Source organism: Arvicola amphibius, chromosome 1 (assembly GCF_903992535.2).
Source record: "Arvicola amphibius chromosome 1, mArvAmp1.2, whole genome shotgun sequence".
Taxonomy (NCBI): domain Eukaryota; kingdom Metazoa; phylum Chordata; class Mammalia; order Rodentia; family Cricetidae; genus Arvicola; species Arvicola amphibius.
The window spans coordinates 129,248,115-129,271,948 of record NC_052047.1 but is presented as its reverse complement, the minus strand read 5'-3'; the positions used below and the strand labels follow the sequence as shown (position 1 = coordinate 129,271,948).

At 47.3% G+C, this 23,834-nt stretch overlaps 2 protein-coding genes across 4 annotated transcripts; both read left to right on the top strand.

Moving 5' to 3' along the window:
- The first annotated feature begins 8,196 nt into the window (after positions 1 to 8,196).
- On the top strand, positions 8,197 to 9,814 carry Zg16 (zymogen granule protein 16). The gene is made up of 3 exons (XM_038317747.1): positions 8,197 to 8,251; positions 8,407 to 8,539; positions 9,499 to 9,814. Exons 1-3 carry the CDS (start codon positions 8,197 to 8,199, stop codon positions 9,812 to 9,814), a joined length of 504 nt encoding a protein of 167 aa, XP_038173675.1.
- Positions 9,815 to 10,993: 1,179 nt separating this feature from the next.
- Positions 10,994 to 23,560, top strand: Kif22 (kinesin family member 22). 3 transcript variants are annotated; one of them, XM_038332339.1, is made up of 14 exons: positions 10,994 to 11,142; positions 15,309 to 15,498; positions 17,253 to 17,380; positions 17,467 to 17,621; positions 17,807 to 18,016; positions 18,101 to 18,331; positions 18,465 to 18,618; positions 18,707 to 18,842; positions 20,196 to 20,364; positions 21,631 to 21,796; positions 22,150 to 22,205; positions 22,969 to 23,181; positions 23,261 to 23,320; positions 23,433 to 23,560. In XM_038332339.1, exons 1-14 carry the CDS (start codon positions 11,085 to 11,087, stop codon positions 23,478 to 23,480), a joined length of 1,974 nt encoding a protein of 657 aa, XP_038188267.1. In that variant the 5' UTR covers positions 10,994 to 11,084; the 3' UTR covers positions 23,481 to 23,560. The 3 variants fall into 3 exon arrangements, with proteins under 3 accessions (XP_038188267.1, XP_038188276.1, XP_038188260.1); XM_038332348.1 differs by lacking the exon at positions 10,994 to 11,142 and adding an exon at positions 11,463 to 11,478; XM_038332332.1 differs by lacking the exon at positions 10,994 to 11,142 and adding an exon at positions 11,662 to 11,761.
- Positions 23,561 to 23,834: the final 274 nt, after the last annotated feature.

Here is a 23,834-nt window from a genome sequence, read left to right as displayed (position 1 = left end):
ATGGATGGGTAGATAAATATAAAAAGAACTAAGCACCAGCATTCATTCATTCATTGCTCTCTGCCTCCTGATGGTGGACACAGTATAAACATTCCAACATTCCTACTTTCCCTGCATGAGAGACTGTATCCCTTGGGACTGTAAGCCAAATTACTTCCTCTCTTCTTTATGTTGCTTTTATCCGTTATTTTGTTGCAGCAATGAAACAGGTAACTAATTCAGTGATCCTATTTTTCAAGCTTACATTTGTGTGTGTGTGTGTGTGTGCGTGTGTGTGTGTGCGTGTGTGTGTGTGTGTGTGTATGATGTACATGTGAGTAGATGCACATACACAGATGTCCTTGGAGATCAGAAGAAGGAAGGTATCAGCCCTGGAGCTGGAGTTACAGGAGGTTGTGAGCCACCCCACATGTGGGTGGGTGCTGGGAAATGAACTTAGAGCCCCTGGAAGAGCGGCAAGCACTCACAACCGCTGAGCCATCTCTCCAGCCCCCACTGGTTCTGCTTTTCAGGTGGCTTCCTTTTTTCCACCCATTACCCTGAGTTACAGTCAGCCCTGCCCATTTTACCAACGATGGGGAAAGTTGAGCCTTCTGTGGAGCTGCTCAGAGGACTACATTTTCTAGAAGGGTTACAATGTTAATTCTACTGATTCCAGAGTCTCATTTGTGGGGCTACAAATCACATCATCTACATACTGAAGCAAACTCGTCTTGAAGCTAGAGACCAGTTCTTCAGTTAATGTGTGCAGGTAAGAACAATTTCTAAATCCTAGAGCCGCATTGGTTGAGAGTTTCCACAGCATCAGGGTTAGTCCATGCACAGTCAAACACTATTGAGATTTAGGATACAATGGGATACAGAGGAACGCACCCTGTAAGTATGGGAAACCAAGCGCGTTTATGTGGAATCTAAGTTTAAAATGCTAGAGGGATTTGGGATTACTTAGCAGGAAGAAGTCGCTGGACTCAGGATTCTTAGGTTTGGGGCTAGTTGATTTCTCTATTAGGTGGCAGTGGTGCTGATTGTGGTTTTTTGAGACAGGGTTTCTCTGTGTAGCACTCCTGGATGTCCTGGAACTAGCTCTGTAGACTGGGCTGGCCTCCAACTCAAAGATTCACCTACCTGTATTTCTAAAACAAAAAGGGAAAAAAGAAAAGGAAAACTCTAAAGAAACTCAAGACACCCAACATCTTTGAGCCACTGCCCCTTTCATCTTCGTCTCCAGACATCCCCGGGGCCAGACTTCTCAGAGTGAAAGCCTGGATCCTTGCAGCCTATCAAGCTAGGCTCAGTCATCATTTTCAACTAATGAGGGCTCAGCAGTTAAAAGCACTGGCTGTTTTTCCAAAGGACCCAGGTTCAATTCCCAGCACCCACATAATAGCTCACAAGCACGCAAAACTCCAGTTCCAAGGTATCAGACACCCTCTTCTGACCTCCTCAAGCATCAGGCGCTCCCAGGTGCGTATTCATACATGCAGGAAAAACACTTGTACATAAATAAACTAAGAATTAGTGTATAAGTAAACTACAACTTTTATAAAAATGAATATGAAGCAAACCACAATATTGAGCAGTAGAGAAAAGAGCTTTATTCTAAGCCGACGTACTGAGAAGAGAAATGAAGAGACGACTTCCTAAGTCCTTCTTCTGGTTGCTGACATCAAATTTAGGTTTACATCTAAGGCAAGAGACATGCATAACTAAGCAGTTCTGGCCAAGGTGTGGTCTCTTCCGTTGTCATTGTTACCACGGTGTGGGTTCCACTCTCTTGGGTAGGATGGTCTGACAAGCTGTATGGAACCTCTTTCTGGAGACAAGCTCCTCCTTCCGCTGGCACTAAGCTTTCTCTTTCTCTCAGCTCAAGCGTCCTAGGGAAATTCCAGTTCCTAGGGTAGCAGTTTGAATGGCTTGATAATCAGAAGGTGGGGCATAAGAATCCCTTTAAAACATCTTCATTCCTCCCAGGAGAGCTACATCGCTGCCCTGGCTGCTCTGTTCTACCATGGAGAGACTTTGGGAGTCCCTGAGGCTCCAGTGTGTGGGGATCTCTAAGCAAATGGACCACATCATATCGCTACAGTCATTTTAAAAAACACACTAGGTCAGGGGGCTGGAGAAATGGCTCAGCGGTTAAGAGCACTGACTGCTCTTCCAGAGGACCAGGGTTCAATTCCCAGCACCCACATGGCAGCTCAAAACTGTCTGAGAATCCAGTTCCAGGGGATCTGACACCTTCACACCAATGTACATAAAATAATAAAAAAAAGATAAATAAATCATAAAAAAATTAAAAAAAAACACTAGGTCAGGTGTGGTGACTCATATTTTAACCCAAGTACTCAGGAGGCTAAGGCAGGGCAGCCTGTGAGTCTGTGGCCAGCCTGGTCTACAGAGCTAGCTCCAGGATAGCCAATGCCATACAGAGAAACCCTGTCTTGAAAAAAAATAAAACAGATTGTCTTAACTTGGGTTTTATTGCTGTGAAGAAACACCATGACCTTATAAATGAGAACAATTCATTGAGGGGGCTTGACTACGGTTTCAGAGGTTCAGTCCACTATTATCATGGTGGGGACATGGCAGGGAGCAGGCAGATGGGGCACTGGAGCTGAGAATCCTAGATCTTGACCCAGAGGCAACAGGAAGTTGACTGTCACACTGAGGGAAACTTGAACCAAAGAGATCTCAAAGCAAAGCCCGCCCCCAACAGTGACACACTTCCTCCAACAAGACCACATCTCCTAATAGTGAAACTCCCTTTGGTGGCCATTTTCTTTCAAACCACCACACAAGAGAGAGAGAGAGAGAGAGAGAGAGAGAGAGAGAGAGAGAGAGAGAGAGAGAGAGAGAGAGAGAGAGAGAGAGAGGAAAAGAGAGAGGAGAGAGGGAAGGAGAGAGGGAAAGAAAGAGGAGAGAGGGAGGGAGCAAGGAAACAAAGAAAGAAACAAAGCAGCTTAAGACATAGATGGGTCAGTTTTTACCGAGATGTCTTCTCTGACAGCTGTCATTGTTCCATCTAAACCTGGAAGGGATGAAAATCCAGTCAGTGGATGCCAGTTTCAGCACCCATAGTTTATTAAACACTACATGGTCTCTGGAAACAAAACTCAGAATAAACTGGCCAAGTAATCAGCAGTCAGAAAAGCTCGCCGACATACTCACAAGGATCCTAGAGAGTATCCCAAAGAAGCTGGGCACAGTGGTGCATGCTCCTAAGATCCCCAAACTTGGGAATTAGAGATGGGGTTCTAGAGGTTCATGGTCATCCTCATACAGAGTTTGAGACCAGCCTGGTCTCCATGAGACCCTGTCTCAAAAACCCTGAATTTGAAAACTAAAAACAAACTAGAAATCACTGGCAGTGAATGAGGTAATTCAACATGGCAAGCTCTGTGCGAAGCCTGAGGCTGTCCTCCAAGACCTCTACGCAGGTGTGATCAGAACCTTGACTTATGCTGCAGGAGACAAGTTCAAGCCAAGTCAGAATGAAGCAAAGTTGGGGGTTTTTAAGTGAAGAGTGCAAGTCGGGAGAACAGAGTGCAGGCTTAAAGAGAAGTACACACGTGAATGCCATAGGAACGACCACAGGAGCTAGGCGTGGGCGTGGCCACATGTGCCTGTAACCAAGAGATGGAAGACAGACATAGACAGATCCTGAAAGCCTACCTGGCCAGCCAACCTAGTCAAAATGGTGAGCATCCCATTCAGTGAAAGGCCCTGTCTCAAGGTGACCAAGGCAGAAAGAGGGAAGGAAGACGCTGGATATCCCATTGTGGAACAATCTCTTTGTGCACTGTGAAGATGTGTTGCTCTGGTTGGTTTAATAAAAAGCTGAATGGTAATAGCTAGGCAAGGTTTCCAGGGCAGAGAGGATGCTGGGAAGAAGAAGGCAGAGATGCCAGGGATGCAGAGTGAGCAGCATTGGCAGTACAAAGTAAAAATAACCAAGTCACGTAAAACAACGTAGATTAAAAAGATAAGAGTTAAGTTATAAGAGCTAGTTAGAAACAAGACTAAGCTATTGGCCAAGTTCATTTTTTTACGTTGCTTTTTTAAATACTTATTTATTTATTATGTATACAATATTCTGTTTGTGTGTATGCCTGTAGGCCAGAAGAGGGCACCAGACCCCATTACAGATGGTTGTGAGCCACCATGTGGTTGCTGAGAATTGAACACAGGACCTTTGGAAGAGCGGGCAATGCTCTTAACCTCTGAGCCATCTCTCCAGCCCTTGGCCAAGTTCTTATAATTAATAAGTCTTCATGTCTTTGGGGAACCGATAGTCCTGATGGAAAAAGTCTGGTACAAGGTCCCACTTCAGTCTCTGCACAAGCCTGCTCAGTGCATGTACCATACATATGCACTAGTCAGACAGACAAACAGACACATACACACACATACAAACAAACACAGTTAGAATATATACCAAATAAACAGTAGTGGTGTTTAAGTTGTATTCTTCAAAAAATATAGTCTAGATATTTAAAGGTCCAAGAATTTTTACTCTACACAGGACATGACTGGTTAGCTGTTTATTTTGTTTGTTTGTTTCTGGATAGCTGATTTAAAAACCCTGTTTGTGATACTTCTAAGAAAAGAGAGTATATAGCACCTAGGAACTTGTGAGAGTTGATCAAATGTATCAAGATTCATGACTCTTGGCCAATGAGAAACGTACAGTAGCTTCAGGAGTGGGAGGCACTGTTTCCTTTCTCTGATCCCCTTAACTTTCCCTATCGTCCCATCTTGCCTCAGGCTCTGCTCGGTGGACCGCTTCTCCTGTTTGATGAAATGAAGTGTTGCCTGCTCCTTGAATTGCAAATAAAAGCCAATTAACATTTTTGAACTAAATTCATCATTTTTGCTTCCGATAGAGTGGGGAGGCAGATTCCTACCAGGGGGTCTGAGTTTGCACCAAGGGGATGAGGCCCATTCTCTTGGAGATACTGCGATCTCTTTGGCAGTTCAGGAGGGGGGAGAGGACTGAGTGAAATGGGAGGGCTATGCCACTTTTCCTATGCACCCTGTTTCCTCCTTTGCTCACCCCTTCTATCTTCCACTTCACCAAAATCCAGAGAGCATTTATTTCTTCACAGTTCCGACCAAAAAGACTCCTCACAGAGCAGGAGCCAAATTCCTAACCCCTACTTCCCAGGCCTGCACCAGCTGCCACCAGCTGCCACCAGCTGCCACCAGCTGCCACCAGCTGCCACCAGCTGCTGCTGAGACATCGCCTCCTGCTGGCTCCCTTTGCAGACTACCCCGTCGTCCCACCCTCCTTGCTCTTCCAGATTCTCACACTCACCACCCAGGGCTTTGACACTTCCATCTGGATCAGCAGTCACCCCAATACCTACCTTTCTTTTCCTCGTGGCTGTCTTCCCCTTGCTCTCGAGCAGAGATGCCTCCCAGGTCTTTGCTTCCCCGCTTCCCTAGTGCCCTCCATGTTCTCACTCCGCCTTACAGCTTCATAGCTTTGACATATTTTATGGTAGCATCCATTTGTCCAGTTCCTCTCACTGGGAGAGAAGGAGGTCTCTGAGGTACGCTCTTGGCGCTCCTGCTACTTCTCCGACAAATGGGGCCTCCAACATAGGTTGAGTGAGTCTTTATCAAGAGGGCAGAGGAAAAGGAGAAATGCCAGTTACCCTGCCGTAGCAAATGGCTTTGGAAGGCATGGGCTATTCATTATGTCTAGGGGAAAGGAAAGACTATAAAGAACCTCAGAGTAAGAAATGTGGGGAAACATCCAGACATAAGAACTGAGACGGAAAAGCAGGGAGTGCAGCGGACATAAGAGAGCAATGGGAATGGAGCCAATGTTCTGTGCTTATCTTGAACTTGGAAAAAAGGAAAGGAGGGAGAACTGGAATCATGGTGGCTGTCTGGCTCTGTTCCTAGGAGCTGTCACCCAGCAGCCCTGCCCTATTTCCCGCTCCTCAGGGCAGGACACCTGTGCTATCTGGGATGAGTCTCCAGCTCCAGATGGTAAGCCTGTGAGGCAAGGGGTGGATGGTCTGAATGTCTGACTGCTGCAGGTTGTTAAGGCTGTTGTTATTGCTTATTCTAGCCCCTCCCTAGGCTCCATCCTCTCTACTGGGATGATTCTGATGACGCGGAGGGATCAAAGGGCCAGTCTAACAAGACAAGCACTAGGACTCGTGGTCAGTTCTAGGGACTTTAGATCAAAAGGGAATCAGACCTGGAAGGAAAGAACCTAAAGAGAGGAGAAATCTACAGCATTGCTTCTGTTGCTGTTTCAAACTTAAGAAGAGGGGCAAGTCACTCTGGTGGTCTACCACCGCGGTACCTAGAGGTCCTGAGGTTCCAAAGTCCAGAGCTCCTCACAGAGGAAGACTTGTATACTCTTAGCTTCCCACACGCCCACTGGGCTGACTGCTTCTGGAGGAGGAGATGGAGAACCCACAGATTTAGAGCACACCTACAGCCCCAAGTTCCCCTTCTCAGAGAGAAACGTCTTGAGAAGGGTCTGGACTAAGGATGGATGGATGTAGGCACAGAGAACAGACAACTCAGCCCAGCAAAATGTTGGTCACAGCAGACTGTGATATAGCTATTCACTATATAAATGTTTTTTGGTTTTTGTTTTGTTTTGTTTTGTTTTTTTTGTTTTTTTTTTTTTTTTTTTTTTATTTTTCGAGACAGGGTTTCCCTGTAGTTTCTAGAGCCTGTCCTGGACCTAGCTCTTGTAGACCAGGCTGGTCTCGAACTCACAGAGATCCGCCTGCCTCTGCCTCCCGAGTGCTGGGATTAAAGGCGTGCGCCACCACCGCCCGGTCACTATATAAATGTTTAAACTCTACAAGTGACTTTTTCATAATGAGATGTCAACAAATAGAGAAAAATTGTCACGCAAATATTTGGCCCTGCTCAGTGTTGAAAGTAGTTTTGTATTCTGGGAGAATGTATATTACAAATGACTGAAGAAGACACATTTACCCAGCAGAAGGCAGGTCTCAGGCAAGAGTACTGACAGATCATTTAGGGTAGGGAGAACCTCCCTCCAGGCCTCTTGGATGGCATTCTCATTTGCTTGTGTTTTCAGACAGGGTCTCCAACTGCAGCCCAGACCGACCTTAAAGTCACGATCTTCTTACCTCAGCCCCACCCCACTCCACCTCCCACCTCCCAGCCCCACCCCACCCCTCCTCCCACCCCCAAGCCCAGACTTTGGCATTGCACACATAGCCACCATGTCTGGATTAATTGCACTCTTGAAAAAATGAGCTATTTCTCCCACCCTTCAGCTGGACTTTAAACAAATTTATTCTCTCTCCTCACAAATCTTCACTGTATCTAGAGTGGACCCCACCTTGCCACCTGTAACCCTTGGGGAGAAGCAGGATAAGATGTTCCAGACCCTGCTTGACACCTGACCCCAAGAGGCTGGTCATGTTTGCTCAGCTGGTGAGGTTCACATGGTAAAGAAGAGTGGGAGGGCCAGGACCTGGTATAAAGGCCTGGGAATTTCTAGAAGGTCTGCACCTGACATTGCCAAGGGAAAGGTGAGTTGGTGCAGGGGGCAAGGGTATTTGTATATTCAAATCTGAGCTAGAAAACACAATGCCTGGATTGTAGCAGGGGAGACCTGGGCAGCAGTTCCTGGATGTGAGCTATTTTTGGGGTGCAAGGATGTCTGGTTTTGGCTAAGGGGTGGTGGTGGATAAGAGCAGATTTAGCTGGGGGAGACAGTTGTGAAACATGGACCTGTTGTCTGAGCTCGTGCAAGCTCCTCCTAAAGCCTCTCAGCCTCTTGGCTGCACCAGGGAGGGCTCCTTGGACGCCGGTGTTGGTGCACCGTCTTCTCCTGCCTCCTTCACTCCGGAGGGGACACAGAGGCCCTCACAAATGTTCTTTGCCTTCATTTAGGAGTAGGGTGACACTCGAGATTTAACTGTGCCTCAGACAGATCATAAACCATCTGATTTCGGGAAAGTTAGGATCTTACCGTCAGAACAGGGAGAACCAGAGCGATTAGGGGCCTAGAAAAGATCTGGAAGGAATAGGACTGTACACAGGCAGTTTTCTCTAGGCTTGGGGCTAGATCTGAGATGAAGCATCAGAACAACACGGGTCTGTATTCCAGGCCAGGGATGCCTGGGCAAATGAGGTTGGAAAGAAAGGAATGAGCCCTCCTTTCCCCCTTCTTCCCACTGCAGCCTCAGAATGTTGGCCATCATTCTCTTAGCCCTTCTTTGTGCCTCGGCCTCCGGCAATGCCAGTAAGTGAAATGCCACAGAACTGGCCATGGGACCGTGGGAAGGCAGCCTGCGAGCTGCCACTCATCAGGGCTGTCAGACACTGGTTTGGGGTGGCAGAGAAAATGAGGGTAGCTCCCAGAGTATTTGTCCTTCCAAGCCTTTCTTTCTCCTCTAGTTCAGTCCAGGTCCTCCTCCTACAGTGGGGAATATGGAGGCAAAGGAGGAAAGCGGTTCTCCCATTCTGGCAACCAGCTGGACGGCCCCATCACCGCCATCCGTGTCCGAGCCAACTCACTTTACATCACTGGGTGAGCGTCTTCATGTTTCTGTGTTGTGGGACTTTACTAGGACCTTACTAGGTTGGGGAAGTCTCGTTCACTCTGGATCACACCTGTTTAGATGGGTAAGTCACAGTGAAGTGGTGTGTACCCCGAGTCCGAGTCCGGAATGTGCTATTTAGTCCCCTAGTGCACATGATCTTGGCAAGTCACAACCCCGGACTCTTAGGGGGCCTCACATTACTTGGGCTGGATCTAAACCTGAAATCTAAACCTCTTTCCAATGTTTCTTTTGGGCAACCTTAATCTTTGCTTGTTGTCTGTCCTGGGATAGTGCCATTCCTTCCTCTAGCTGGAACTTTCCATCACCTGCAGAGCCAAATGCATTTCCTTTTAGTCCAAGTTCTGAACTGTGACGCGGTGCTGATTCGCCTCTTCTCTGTCTCTCCTGGGACACTTTCCAGTGTTTGAATTCCTCAGGCTTCTTTAAAGTGTGTGTTGGGGGTGAGCTCAGACTCACTGACTGACTGACTCTGAGATACTTACCTTAGTTCCACGAGCCGATTTGCTAGCAATATCAGTTGAGAGTCTCTGCATGATCTCCTAGGGCTCACACAGTCTTTGTGTCTTGTAGAACATGTCACCAGTTCAAGATACAGCATATAGACTAAGAAGATTTGATCTCTCTATATAAATGATATTATATATAATATATTAAATATGTAAATGATATATATATATAAAATATATAATACATTTGTGTTTGTGTGCATGTGTGGAATTGTTCAAGTGTCCCCTTGTACATGTGGAAGCCAGAGGGAATCTTCTGGGAATGGGTTCTCTCTCTCCACTATGTGAACCTAGGGGTTGAACTTAGGCTGTTAGGCTTGGCAGCGGGTGCCTTTACCAGCTGAGCTACCTCACAATCCATCCCAGTCTTGATTGTGATAACCAATGTGTTCTTTCTTCCTTCTCACCCCTGCCCCCAGTATCCAAGTGCGCTATGGCACAGTGTGGAGTGAATATGTGGGTGGCAAACTGGGAGACATGGAGGAGATCTTTCTGCACCCCGGGGAATCCGTGATCCAGGTGTCTGGCAAATACAAATATTACGTGAAGCAGCTGATCTTCGTGACAGACAAAGGCCGCTACCTGCCTTTTGGAAAAGACTCAGGCACAAGTTTCAACGCTGTTCCCTTGCACCCCAACACCGTCCTCCGCTTCATTAGTGGCCGATCTGGCGCTGCCCTTGATGCCATCAGCCTACACTGGGATGTCTACCCTAGCCAGTGCAGCACTTGCTGAAGCCCACCTTTCTCTCTGGCGGGGTTCTGTGGTGGGTGTGAGAACTCCCTCATCACCAAGCCCCATGCAAATGTGCAAATAGCTTAATAAAAGGGTATGACTGAGACAGTGTTTGTTCACATCTTAATTCTAATAGAATTGTGTGAATCTTACTTCTGGATTTTTTTTTTTTTTTTTTTTTGGTTTTTCGAGACAGGGTTTCTCTGTGGCTTTAGAGCCTGTCCTGGAACTAGCTCTTGTAGACCAGGCTGGTCTCGAACTCACAGAGATCCGCCTGCTTCTGCCTCCCGAGTGCTGGGATTAAAGGCGTGCGCCACCACCGCCCGGCCACTTCTGGATTTTTTAAATATTTTTTTTTTTAAATTTGAGACATGCTCTCTCTACATAGCTCTGGCTGTCCTGGAACGCACTATGTAGACCAGGCTGGACTCACAGAGATCTGCCTGTCTCTGCCTCTGGAGTGCTGGAATTAAAAGGGGTGTGCCACCATGCCTTGCTATATCTGCTGCTCTTGAACATTAATCTGGAAAATGGGAGAACAAGAAAGAGAAGTGCTAGAGGCTTTTCTTTACATGATATTTTAAAAAAATAGGACAAAATTATGCCTGTACTTACTCTTTCCAAGGATAGCCCCTGAGAATTTTCCCAATAGGAGTTCAGAGGCTACGGTAAGGCTCAGCTACCCCAATTTGCCAACGACATCCCGGTTGGCAGTTGCAGGAAAAGTAAAACAAGCAGTTTAACTGAAGCCAAAAGCATGCAGTTAGCTGGCGCGTTTCAACCCCAAATTTCTAGAACAGGGTTGGGTAATTTCCCACAGTAGAAAAGGGATGAGCATGTCAGTTTCAGGTTACCACAGAGAAACCTTTGCCCTGTCATTCCGGGACAGCCAGGGCTCTATAGAGATCACGTCCGTTCCAAAAGGCAAAAAATTGTATATTCAGCGCCGAGAACGTTAAGATAAAAGCAATCAAAGGCTTTCAGATTCGTAGCGGAGAAGGAAAGGTTTGCACTTTGCCAATTCCGTGCCTGGAAATCCAAAATCCAGAAGGTGCAGCACCCTCCGGCGCGCACCACTTAGTGACAGACGGCAGGACCTATCCCTGGGAAGCGCTGCTTTCGGGACCGGAAGTGAGCCAGAGAAGGCGGAATTGTAGTACGTTATAACAGAGGCTTCCGGTAGTGAGAAGTCGTGACTGGTCGAATCTGAGAGAGGGGCGGGACCCGGGCAATTCAAAAGAGACAAGCGGGTCCCGAAGAAGGGAGGCGTATGGACGCTGGGGCTAAGGCGAGGCCGAGGCGGCGGGAGATGGCGGCGGCCACTTCAGGTGCGCGGGCCGGGAGGGCGAGGCGTCGCTGTTTGCAGCTTACGGAGTAGCGGTTGTCGCGAAGAATCCGGAGGGCCGGGGCGCGGGGCGGAAGTGCGGGGGTGGAGGCCGCAAGCCCCTGCTCTCCACTCCGCGTCTTAAGCCGGGTTGACACCCGGTGCCCGGGCTCCGGTGCCCGTCTAGCGTCTGCACACTGTGTGCTGCCGTTTGCGTCGTCTGTAAAGCCGGGCAGCCGCCCCATCTGTGAGCACTGAGCAGTGAAGAGACCTGGTGTCTGGCTGCCCAGAGATCTCAGGGCATTCGCCGGGCCGCCTGAAGGCTCTGCTCGGCATCGCTGTGAGTTCCGGCAAAGAGAAATCAAAGACTTGATCTTTCCCTCTAGCCGTGGAATTGGATGCTATTTTCATTTTGGAAAGGCTGTCAGCAATTTCAGAATCGTTTCTACGTGGATTTGGATATGCCTGTCTTTCCTTTCTTTAGACCGAATTCTGGTCTGTAATTGCTGTTTGTTCAGCCTTCGGGGGAAGCAGACAGATGGAGAACGCCACGCCCCAGGCACAGCTGCAAGCATTTATAATGAATAATGAATCGTTTAATGTTTGTACAGAGATCCGAGATGGTAACTGCTTTCAAGAAAAAGGTTTATTTTTATCTTGTGTGCGCCACCTGTGTGTGGATGCCCGCAGAGGCCAGAAGAGGGAGTTGGGTCCACTCTAGGGCTGGAGTTACAGGTGTTGTGAGCAGCCTGATGTGTGCTGAGAACAAACCCGGATTCTCTGGAAGAGCAGTAGACACTCATAACCTATAAGGCTCACCAGCCTCCTGTACTTGGACAAGAGAAAACAGGCATAATGAGCTAAGTAGCTTGTTCAGTCCAAGGTAACACAATTAGCCAGTACTGGGGGGTGGCATGGTGGTCCAAATTCACACTCCGGCAATGCACTTCCCTTGACGATTATGCCCAAATACAGGCTGAGACCCCCTGTGTCTGATACATAGTAAACTTTGAAGTGTTTGAATGTAAGCTGCTCCTTTCCTAGAGGTGGCTACAATCATTTTCAAGCAGTCTCATAAACTAATGTAATACGATGAGAACAATGGAAGATAGGCACAAACCTGTAGAAGCTGAAACAAACCCTTTGGTATTTTGAGAAGGCTTTTTTTTTAGTTTAGCTTTGTTTTGTTTGTTGAGATAGGGTTTCTCTGTGTAACTTTGGAGCTGTCTTGGAATTTGTTCTGTAGACCAAACTGACCTCAAACTCACAGAGATCTGCCAGCCTCTGCCTCTTGAGTGCTGGGATTAAAGGCATGCGTCACCACCACCCAGTTTGAGAAGGCTTTTTATTAAAAGAAATGATACTTCCATGGGGCAGTGGCGGTCCACATCTTTATCCCAGCTCTCAGGAGGTACAGGCCGTCTGTCAGGTCTCTAAGTTCAAGGACAACCTGGTCCACAAAGTGAGTTCCAGGACAGGCAGACTTACTAAGATGAAACCTTGTTTTAAAAAACAAAAACAACAGCCGGGCGGTGGTGGCGCTGGCGCACGCCTTTAATCCCAGCACTCGGGAGGCAGAGGCAGGCGGATCTCTGAGTTCGAGGCCAGCCTGGTCTACAAGAGCTAGTTCCAGGACAGGCTCTAGAAACTACAGGGAAACCCTGTCTCGAAAAACAAAACAAAACAAAAAAAAAACCAAAAAACAAAAAACAAAAACAACAACAAAAAGAAACAATGATAGTTAGGGCTGGACTTGTTCTTCCGGAGGATCTGGGTTCAGTTCCCAGCACCTCATGGTAGTTCCCACCTCTCAGTAACTCCAGTTCCGGGGGATTCTAGGGCATCAGGCATGTACACGGTAGAAATACATACAAGCAAGCCAAACTCTCATGCATATAAACAGAAATATGAAAATGGTGGTCAAAGCAGGTTTCAAAGTTTGGGCAGGATTTACTCACCTCGAAAAGGACCAAAAATGTTATTTAGACATAAGGAAGGCCAAAATGTTCTTTGATTCATTTTTCTCCTCTTAAAAGAGAGGCATGGCCTGGGAAGATAGCTTGGTTGGGCAAAGTCCTTCTCACAGGACCTGAGTTTCATCCCGCCTTGGGGAACACCAGAGGTTGACCTTTGGCCTCTATGTCTACGTGCATTTCCACAGATACGTGTGGGTCTGCACACTCGAAGATGAGTTAAAGCCCACCGCTGGTGTAACCCTAATATTCAGGGACCGAGGCAGGAGGATTGGGAGCTCAAGGCAGCCACTCTCACAAAACAAAAATAAATATTTAAAAAGATAGAGCAGAGGCTAGGGAGGTGGCTTAGCAGCTAAGAAAGTTGTATGCCCTTCAGAGGGTCCTGGTTGGGTCCGCAGCACCCAATGGGAGCTCACAACCATCTGTAACTCCAGTTCAGACGGTCTGATCCCCTCTCCTGGCTTCCACAGGCACCAGGCACATATGGGGTTGTCTAGAGTTAGCATTGCTGTGATGAAGCTCCATGACCAAAAGCAAGCTGGGGAGAAAGGGGCTATTTGGCTTCAGTGCCACTCTGTAACCCATCACCGAGAGAACTCCAAATGTCATAGGTATACACAGAAGGGGTCTGGTAATTTGTGTGTGGACTTCAGAATTAGACCTCATTTGAAGCTTTGGCATTAACAAGCAGTTAAAGGAGGGGCAAACTGCCTAAACTGTGCTTCTCCACCTTCCTAATGCTGGGACCCTTTAATACAGTTCTTCATGTTGTGGTGACCCAAACCATAAAGTTGTTTCATTTCTACTTTATAACTGTGATTTTGCTACTGTTATGAATAATGACGTTAATATCTATCTTTCCCGATGGGTTTTTAGAGACTGCCATAAAAAAGTCCTTTGATCCCAAAGGGGCGAGGCTCACAGGTTGACAATCCCTGGCCTAAATCCTTCATTCTGTGCCTTTAAGTGGGAAGTAGGGGCTGTCAATAAAACAAAGCACTTACTAGCCTGGATCTAATACCATGTGCCTGTAATACCAGCACTTGAATACTGAGGCCAGATGGTGCAAATTCTAAGCTACCTGGGCTACATAGTGAGTCCCTATCTCAAAAACAAGGGGCTAGAGAGCTCACTTCAGGGTCGAGCTCTTGCTGTTCTTACTTTTTTTAAAAAGATTTATTTAGTTAGTTAGTTTTGCTTTGTTTTTCTAGACAGGGGTTCTCTGTATAGCCCCTCCTGTCCTAGAAGTGGATTTGGAGACCAGACTGGTCTTGAACTCACTAAGATCTACCTGCCTCTGCCTCCCAAGTACTGGGGATTAAAGGTGTGTGCCACCACCACCTGGCTGTTTTAGATTTACTTATTTTGTTATTTCTATGTGCATGAGTGTGTCTACCTGCATGTATGTATGTGCATCATGGGAGTGCCTCTTGTTTGTGGGGTCAAAAGAGGGCATCAAATTCTCCTGGAACTGGACTTAATAGACAGTTGTGAGCTGCCACATAGGTGCTGGGGATAGAACCCAGGGACCTCTATGCGATCAGTAAGTGCTCTTAACTGCTGAATTGACTCTCCAGTCCCACTTGCTGTTCTTATAGAGGACCTGGGTTCAATGCCCAGCTTTCATGTGGAGATGGTGGCTTATAAACCACCTGTTGGCACATATATCGTGCACATACATCCACACAGTCAAAATACTCATAAAATAAATAAATCGTTAATTCAAAACAACCCACCAAATAAATAAAACTGGATTTCTTTTTAAATCAATTACCAGAAGATAAGCACTTTTATATGAATTACATTTATTATTACAACAACCCCAATGAGTAGGTTTTTTGTTTTGTTTTGTTTATGTTTTTGAAGACAGGATTTCTCTGTGTAGCCCTGGCTGTCCTGGAACTTCTCTGTGGCCCAGACTGGCCTCCCGAGTGCTGGGATAGAGGTGGTGTCACCTGCACTTCTGTACATTTTCACCTGTGTTCTCTGCTTTCAAGCTGTCATACGTCGGATGCATAGGATATAGCGTTTGTCAGATAAAGGGCAGAGGCCTGAATTCGAAACAGTTCACCTGCTTGTATCTGTCTTATGTTTCGCTTCCCCTTAAGAGGCATCCCTGGGCCTCCCGGCAAAGTTGGCTCCCATTTCTCTGTGTTTCCACCAAAATTTAACACCGAAAACTGGTCTCTTGCAGGAGCTGGTCGCCTAAGCAAGGTAGGGGCTAGCCGGCGCCCACCTCCAGCTCGAGTAAGGGTGGCTGTACGACTGCGGCCATTTATGGATGAAGCAACAAAAGCAAGCGAACCCTCCTGTGTACGAGGCATAGACAGCTGCTCTCTTGAGGTGGCTAACTGGAGGAAATACCAGGAGACACTCAAATATCAGTAAGGTTCAAGCTACTCCTCTATCTAGGCCTGCTGACTTTATCACTTTCCTAGTTCCTGAGATCTTTCTCTCAGGATCCTACTCTTTGCTAGGCCAATCTTTGTTCCCCAAACCTTCATTTGATGATTTAGGTGCTCATGGTATACAGGTGAATACTGAAGACAAAGACCAGAGGTTGAACTGGATGTCAGTCTTGGGGAAAAGGGAGGAAGGAGCAGTGTAGCCCCAAACAGGTTCTAGAAAATACATAGAAAGGAAAACAGACATGGTAGCCAATCCAGAGAAGACCGTGCAGATTTGAGAATGGCACACAAGAGAGCAACTCCTTAAGGGAGTCTATGTGATGTTAAAGTTTAAAGTTGGCCTGTAGTCTGGCCTAGAGGGTGGCAAACCACAGCCCACGGGTCAAGTTCAGTCAGGAGTCTTCAGTTTGGTTGTTTTACTTTTTGTTTGTTTGTTTGTTTTAAACAAGGTCTCATAAAACACAGGCTGAGCAGGGTGGTAGTGGCGCACACCTTTAATCCCAATACTCGGGAGGCAGAGGCAGGTGATCTCTCAGTTTGGGGCCAGTCTAGTCTACAGAGTGAGTTCTAGGACAGCTAGAACTGTTACACAGAGAAACCTTGTTACAGAAAAACCAAAGACAAACCACAGACTGGCCTTGACCTCCCAGTTTTCTTGTGCTGGGAGTTAAGGTGGTGTGCCCGGTGCTCAGACTTTTCTATAAATAAAGTTTATCGTTTATTACACAATAGAGCTGTGTGACTAGCCTTAGAGTTAGGTGGTTTTGAAAGGTCCACGTGGTCACGAAACCTAAAATATTTGTTGTCTGGTTCTTTATAGAAGGTTAGTTTGCTCCATTTGTAGGTCCTTAATAGCTTGGCTTCCTTCCTTCCTTCTTTTCCTTCCTTTCCAGCCTTCTCTTGCCACAGTGTAATGAACGAGCTGTGTTTGAATCTAGACTGGCCTTTTATCTGCCCTGTTAAAGTGCAACCTAAGAAAAGGGTTGAGAGGCCGTTTCACACCATGTAGTGTGACTATTACTGGGGATATATAAACAAATGTCTACTCACCCCAGAGTGGGAAGCAACCGCAGACCAAAGTAAGGACACCACCAACGTCCAGCTCGGTGAGCCAGTGCATTGTATTGGGTTTACTTACAGGAATAAGTAAGTTACTACAGGAGCAGAAGTGACTCAAAGATATCTGCATCACCAAAGCTCAGCCCAGGACAGCTGACAGCTCACACAAGCTAGGGCTCTGGAGATCACTGCACAGCCTGCATGCAGGCAGTGAGCCTCTTCAAGCTGCTCTGCTAGTCTGAGAGTGACTCTCAGCAGCCCTTACTGCTTTATATGCTTGGGGAGGGAGGTGCCTCGTTTACCTGGTCATTCTTGGGACTTCCTGAGCTTAGGCTTCCCTTCAAAATGGAAATTGCTGCACAAAGCACCATGTCTTGTTTCTGGATTCTTCTGTTTGGCAGCGCTTCCTTGCTTCAGCAGAATCATTTATTCCTTCTAGTGTGTTCTTATCTTCGTCTCCTGAATCGTTGCAAAGTATGGATATCTGATTGCAATGTGAAATTAATTTCTGTTTCCTATTATCAGCACAGTGACTGGAATATAGTAGATTTTCCAGGGACACTTTCAAGGTCTTTGTTCAAGAAATAAAGCCAAGCCTTTAAAGCCGGCATCATCTAGGTTTAGAATGTCAACCTAACACCCTATTAATGCCCTCCTTTTTCTGCCTACAGGTTCGATGCCTTCTATGGGGAGAAGAGCACTCAGCAGGACATCTATGTCGGCTCAGTACAGCCCATCCTAAGGCACTTGCTAGAAGGGCAGAATGCCAGTGTGCTTGCCTATGGGCCTACTGGGGCAGGTGAGAAGCCAAAAGAGAACTATACATGAGAAGGAGCCAGGGAAACTGAGAGGAAAACCTCACAGCTTCCTCTGCTCATTCCCTAGGGAAGACACACACAATGCTGGGCAGCCCAGAACAACCTGGAGTAATTCCCAGGGCTCTTATGGACCTCCTGCAGCTCACAAGGGAAGAAAGTGCAGAGGGCCGGCCATGGGACCTTTCCGTCACTATGTCCTATTTAGAGATCTACCAGGAGAAGGTGAGGCCTTCTAGAGCATGACGCTCCGCTCTAGATTAAGGAGGTATATGTAGTGAGACCTGGCAAGGTGGAATGGGCTATCAGATGGAAGAGCTCTGACAGTCCAGTAGAGACAAGAACCCTAATCCCTGTGAAGCAAGCACCCTCCTCATGGAGAAATGGCCTTACTATCACTGCTCAAATAGGTATTAGACCTCCTGGATCCTGCATCAGGAGACCTAGTGATCCGAGAGGACTGTCGAGGGAACATCCTGATTCCCGGCCTCACACAGAAGCCAATCGCTAGCTTCTCTGACTTCGAGCAGCACTTCCTGCCAGCCAGTAGAAACCGCTCTGTGGGAGCCACCCGGCTCAACCAGCGCTCTTCCCGCAGTCATGCGGTACTCCTGGTCAAGGTAAGGCCACTGCCGGGAAGAAGGGCCTGCCCTGGGAAGCCCCTGAAGCCTAAGCTCAGTCTGGGCCCCTTGCTCTTGCCCTAGGTGGATCAGCGTGAACGTTTGGCTCCATTTCGCCAGCGGGAAGGCAAACTCTACCTTATTGATTTGGCTGGTTCAGAGGACAACCGTCGCACAGGCAACCAGGGCATTCGGCTAAAAGAGAGTGGAGCCATCAATTCCTCCCTCTTTGTACTAGGCAAAGTGGTGGATGCATTAAGTCAGGGTCTCCCTCGTATACCATACCGGGACAGCAAGCTCACTCGCTTATTGCAGGTCATGTCTACCCATATTGGGCCAAAGGGGACTAAAGAAGGCGGCTTAGGCCTGCTGGTTAGGGTAGTGGGAACTGTCGTCAAGGAATAAGAAGGCTGGGAGTCTGAACCATACTCCAATTCTTACCCCGTAGGACTCTCTGGGCGGCTCAGCTCATAGCATCATCATTGCCAACATTGCTCCTGAAAGACGTTTTTACCAGGATACAATCTCAGCGTTAAACTTCACCGCTAGGTCCAAGGAAGTGATTAACCGGCCTTTCACCAACGAGAGTCTACAGTCTCATGGTAGGACAATTGGAGTTTGCCCAAACTGCTGAGCACCAGCACTGGGGGACCATTCTGACTCTCCTTACTATCCCTCCAATCTTCTCAGCTTTGGCACCTGTTAAGCCGTCTCAGAAAGAACTGCCAGGCCCTTCAGAGGCAAAGAAAGTCAAAGGCCCTGAAGAAGAATCAGCTGGGAGCCCTGCGTCTATAGCAGCTCCAGCCCCTGCCTCCGAGAAACTGAGGTGAGAGTCAGGTCTTCCCTGCTACATCTCTAATAGCTGTAGGCTAACAGGAGGTTTAGCCTGTCAAATCCTTGAACCTTTTCCCCAGTGAATTCACTCTAAGACCTAAACTCGCCAAAGGGCCAAATTGTCACTCTGGATAAGAGCGAGCTCTGAAATGGGGCACATCAAACTTAGACCCTGACCTTGAGGATTCTCTTTTAGGAAATGGGGAACCTAAGTTTATAAAAAAAAAAAAAAAAAAAAAGCCAGGTAGATAATGCAGAAAAGAATGGCACCAGGCAGTTAATCCCATATCTTTAATTCCAGCAATCAGTGGGCAGAGGCAAACAGATCTCTAGGCCAGCCTGGTCTACAGACCAAGTTCTAGGATAGCCAAAGCTATGCAGAGGAACCCTGTCTCTTAAAAAAAAAAAAAAAAGAGTGGCTTGTTCTGTGAAACTTGGGAGGAAAAATTACTTGTGTATTTACCCTACACTTTCTGCTGCTGTTCTTCTGCGACTTGTGCGTAAAGAACAGGACGTGACCCATCCCGTGTCTTTAAGGAGCTAGTTCGGTGTAGCACAGATAATCTAACTAGGCATTATGGGAAAGACAGTTTTCACCAGGGGTGAGGGTGAAGATTTCAGACAGAACAAAGATGGCTAGAAGTTACTGTGCTCAGTTAGCCAGGACTGCTGGAACAAGACTCGTGTATGCAGCCCATGGACAAAGGCTTCTTATGCTAAGTCTCTAGTAGTTGTCATATACCTGCTAATGAGGACCTCTTCTGTGGAGCTTCCCCCACTTGCTTCCAAATGGCTAATCGCTCAGCTCTTACTCTTCAGTTCTTCTTCATGTATACATGTTTGTGGCATTCATGTATGTGTGTATACACGTGGAGGCTGGAGGTCGATGCTGAGAATCTTCTTCAATCATTCTTGTACCTTATTCTTTGAGAACTCCCTGTTGTGACAAGTATCCCTAGCCTGCTTGCGCTTGGGGCATCCCAAGTCTGCACTTGGCATTTATTTTGGACTCTATGGATCCAACTTCAGGCCCCTTGCTTGCATGGCAAGTATTGTAATTGCTGAGTTAGCTCCCTAGCTTTTTTTTTTATCACACACAAGTGCTTCCTAGACAGAGCAGAATGCTAGGTCCCTAATGTGTGGCATCCAGTGCTTATTAGCTGCCTTTAACCTAATATTCTGGTATCCCTGAGAGTTTACTTTACCTCATAAAGACACTATACTCAGAGGCTAGTTAACTGTTCCCAAACAGATGACACCAAGTTAAGGTGTGACAAAGGTAGTCCTGCTCTACTGGAGGTGATGAGAGAGGAGGTAGGAGTGAGCAGCCCTTTTTCCTACTCAGCATCTTAGGGAAGCTACGCAGTATGGACCCAGCCACGTTGGAGAGCCTCCTGAGCTTGGATCGTTTGCTGGGCTCCCAGGGGAGCCACGGGACACCTCTGCTGAACACTCCAAAGCGAGAGCGGATGGCGCTCATTAAGACAGTGGAAGAGAAGAACTTGGAAATTGAGGTAACTGTTCGGGAAGTTGACCTAGTATTCTAATCAGCTTTGAGAAGCAGGGAAGGACATGTTTTCATAAGACTTATTTATGTATATGGGTTTTTATGCTGACATATGACTATGAACTACATGTATGTATGTTCATAGGAGGCCAGAACAGGGTGCTGGATACCCTGGGTCTGAAGTTAAGAGACAGTTATGAGCTGCCATGTGGGTGCTAGGGTTCAAAACTAAGTTAAGAAATAATTGAGAGGCCGGGCGGTGGTGGCGCACGCCTTTAATCCCAGCACTTGGGAGGCAGAGACAGGCGGATCTTTGTGAGTTCGAGATCAGCCTGGTCTACAAGAGCTAGTTCCAGGACAGGCTCCAAAGCTACGGAGAAACCCTGTCTCAGAAAAAGAAAAGAAACAATTGAGATCAGATAAGAGGGAAGCCCAACTTAGAAATGCATTACTCAGAAATAGCTCAGCAGTTAAGAGCACATTGTTCTTGCAGAGAACCAGAGTTCGATACCTAACATCCATGTCAGGCAGCTCACAACTGCCTAGAACTTCCAGCTTCAGAGAGCCTACATCTCTCTGACGTCTTTGGGCACATACACAGACACAAGTACATACACATACTTACTTTAATCCCAGCACTTGGGAAGCAGAGGAAGGCAGATCTCTGAGTTCAAGGCCAGCATGGTCCACAAAGTGAGTTCAGGACAGACTCCAAAGCTATAGAAAAACAGTCTTGAAAAACAAGAAAAACAAACAACAAAAAAAGACTGGCTCGCTTTCTAGCAATCACATGACAGCTCCCGACTGTCTATAACTCTAGTTCCAAGGGATCCAACCCTGTCTACTGACCCACAAGGGCACCTGGCATACATATAGTGCACAAAAAATATATGTGCAGGCAAAATACCCACACATATAAAAATATATAATCTGCCTAGAGGCAGGCGGCTCTTTGTGAGTTTGAGGTTGGCCTGATCTACATACCAATTTCCAGGCCTGCCATGGCTACATTAAGTGAGACATTGTCTCAGAAATAAACAAACAAAAAAAACCCCTCCATTTCACAAGACTTCCTTGCTTGAAGACTTATTCTCTAAGTAGCCCCCTAATCATATTAGAATACCCTTAGTTATTTTGAACTCTGTCTCCTCATTGATTCTCCTACTGGTCCTACATCTATCCTCTTGGACCTCAGAGCTCTGCCTGCTCACCTTCCTAATCGACTGCTTTGGGACTGGAGCTGAGTCACATATTCCCATGATCTTCCCAACAGAGGCTTAAGATGAAGCAAAAGGAACTAGAGGCTAAGGTGCTAGCCCAGGAAGCGCAGGATCCAAAGGATAAAGAGAACACTCCGACAGTTCTCCAGCCCCTTCCCTCTTGTACAGACACAGTGGCGAAGCCCCTGAGAAAGGCTGTGGTGATGCCCCTGCAACTGGGTAAGTTTAGTCCCAGGGTCTGGGCTGACCCAGCCACCTCAGAAGTAAAGAGCAGCTATCCTCTTGTCACTCACGCCCTCCTACTGGGTCTGAAGAAGCCCTGGGTGCTTGTCATGCCAATTAAAGACAGCAGGGTCTTGGCTGAATATGGTGGCACACACCTGTGATCCCAGCACTCAGAAGGGTGAGGCAGAATGGTTGCTCTAAATCCCAGGTTAGCCTTGGTTATAGAGTGAGACCCTGTCTCAAAAAACAAAGTTCACTTGGAAACAACAAAGTCTCGAGGTTGGAGAAATGGGAGGTAGGAAGGGAAGGTTGCCTGTGTCCTGACCAGTTCCTAATTCTGCTTTCAGTTCAGAAACAGGCAGAGTCAAAGATCCATATTCTGAAGAGAGGCCAAAAAAGAAAGGTGAGCCCCACCCCGCGTTTCCACTTGGGAACCCTTTTAAAGTAATGCCTTAAAAAGACATTGGATGAAATGTGGTGTATCTCAGAGTGGGTATCCACCATTTGTGAGTTTCCTTTTTTTGATGCCCCTTGCACTTGGACTTGCTACTGATTGGATCTAGTGTGTAGCCTAGCTCCCACCCTCTCTAAACTGTAAGAAATTTAGGGAAAATGACAGGCATTTAAGAATCTCTCAATCGGGGGCTGGAGAGATGGCTCAGCAGTTAAGAGCACTGATTGTTCTTCCAGAGGTCCTGAGTTCAATTCCCAGCAACCACATGGTGGCTCACTACCATCTATAATGAGATCTGGTGCCCTCTTCTGGGGTGTAGGCCTGCATGCAGGCAGAACACTGTAATAATAAATAAATTTAACAACAACAACAAAAAAAAAGAATGTGAAAGGCCTAAAATTAAAAAAAGCTCTCAAGCGGAATGGTCTTCACACAAAATGAACACTAGTTGAACTGCCCCAAAACTGACAAGCTGGGGATATTTTTTTTCTCCTGTACTGGACATTCAAACACGATAGGCACTCCCTGTGCTCCACCACTGAACTGTGGGCTCCTCTGAGTTACTTGATGTGTGCGTTCATAGTCATCGGATCTTCACAGCAACTGAGAATTACACCAGTCCTGCAAAATTAGTACGGAGTGGGGGGAAGGTGATTAGGTAGGTGTTCACAGTCATCCACAGACCTTTGCTGTCATTTCTGCTACCTCATAGCTGGAACCATCAATTGCGTCCAAGCCTGTTGAAAAGGCTGAGGACTGCTGGGAGCTACAGATTAGCCCAGAGTTACTGGCACTTGGGCGCAAAAAATTATTGGATCTGCTGAATGAAGGCTCAGTTCGGGATCTGCGCAGCCTGCATCTCATTGGCCAGAAGAAGGCCCAACTTATCATGGGCTGGAGGGAGCTCCATGGCCCCTTCAGCAAGGTAACAACCTAGGAAGGCAGGTGGAGAGGGGTGCCCCGGCTCTCTGTCCACCTCCTTCCTACTGACGCTGTCCCACTAGGTGGAGGACTTGGAACAGGTAGAAGGCATCTCTGGAAAGCAGGTGGAGTCTTTCTTGAAGGTAAGAGCATCTCTGCCGTTTCTCTACCAGCCTGCAGGCTGTGCCCTGCCCTGCCCCGCCCCACCCCACCCTAGCCCAGCTGCTACACTGACACATTTCTGCTTCCTTACAGGCGAACCTCTTGGGCTTGGCTGCCGGCCAGAACTGTGATCCCTCCTGACTACCAGCTCTTCACACTCTCTTTTCCTTTTAAAACCCTTGTATAATGATGTTTTTATTGTAAATACAGTTTTTATTCCATGCTTGAGCCTGGTTTTTAGGGATGGCAGGGCTGGGGAGGGGCCGCAATTGGCCTTGGGATCAGGATCACGTTCTGCGGGGATACTTATCTGGGCGCCATCTTTGGGAAATCCCGAACTAGTCCAAGATTGTAAATAAACCACTGGAATTGGAAGGGGACGGTGGCCTAGATGAATCAAAAAGCTGAAGCGAAAGCCTAAGAACAACGACCGTTAGGCGGGCACGCGCTTCTAGCTTAGCCCCGCCCCACTGTAACTCCCTGGGCGCGCTCCCC

Excerpts from the sequence above, each read along its gene's own strand:
- Zg16 (XM_038317747.1), top strand. The coding sequence starts at position 8,197 with ATGTTGGCCATCATTCTCTTAGCCCTTCTTTGTGCCTCGGCCTCCGGC. Across the intron at positions 8,252-8,406 it reads CTCGGCCTCCGGCAATGCCA|TTCAGTCCAGGTCCTCCTCC; the intron begins GTAAGTGAAATG and ends TTTCTCCTCTAG. Across the intron at positions 8,540-9,498 it reads AACTCACTTTACATCACTGG|TATCCAAGTGCGCTATGGCA; the intron begins GTGAGCGTCTTC and ends CCCTGCCCCCAG.
- Kif22 (XM_038332332.1), top strand. The coding sequence starts at position 11,677 with ATGGAGAACGCCACGCCCCAGGCACAGCTGCAAGCATTTATAATGAAT. Across the intron at positions 17,381-17,466 it reads CTATGGGCCTACTGGGGCAG|GGAAGACACACACAATGCTG; the intron begins GTGAGAAGCCAA and ends CTCATTCCCTAG. Across the intron at positions 17,622-17,806 it reads TAGAGATCTACCAGGAGAAG|GTATTAGACCTCCTGGATCC; the intron begins GTGAGGCCTTCT and ends CTGCTCAAATAG.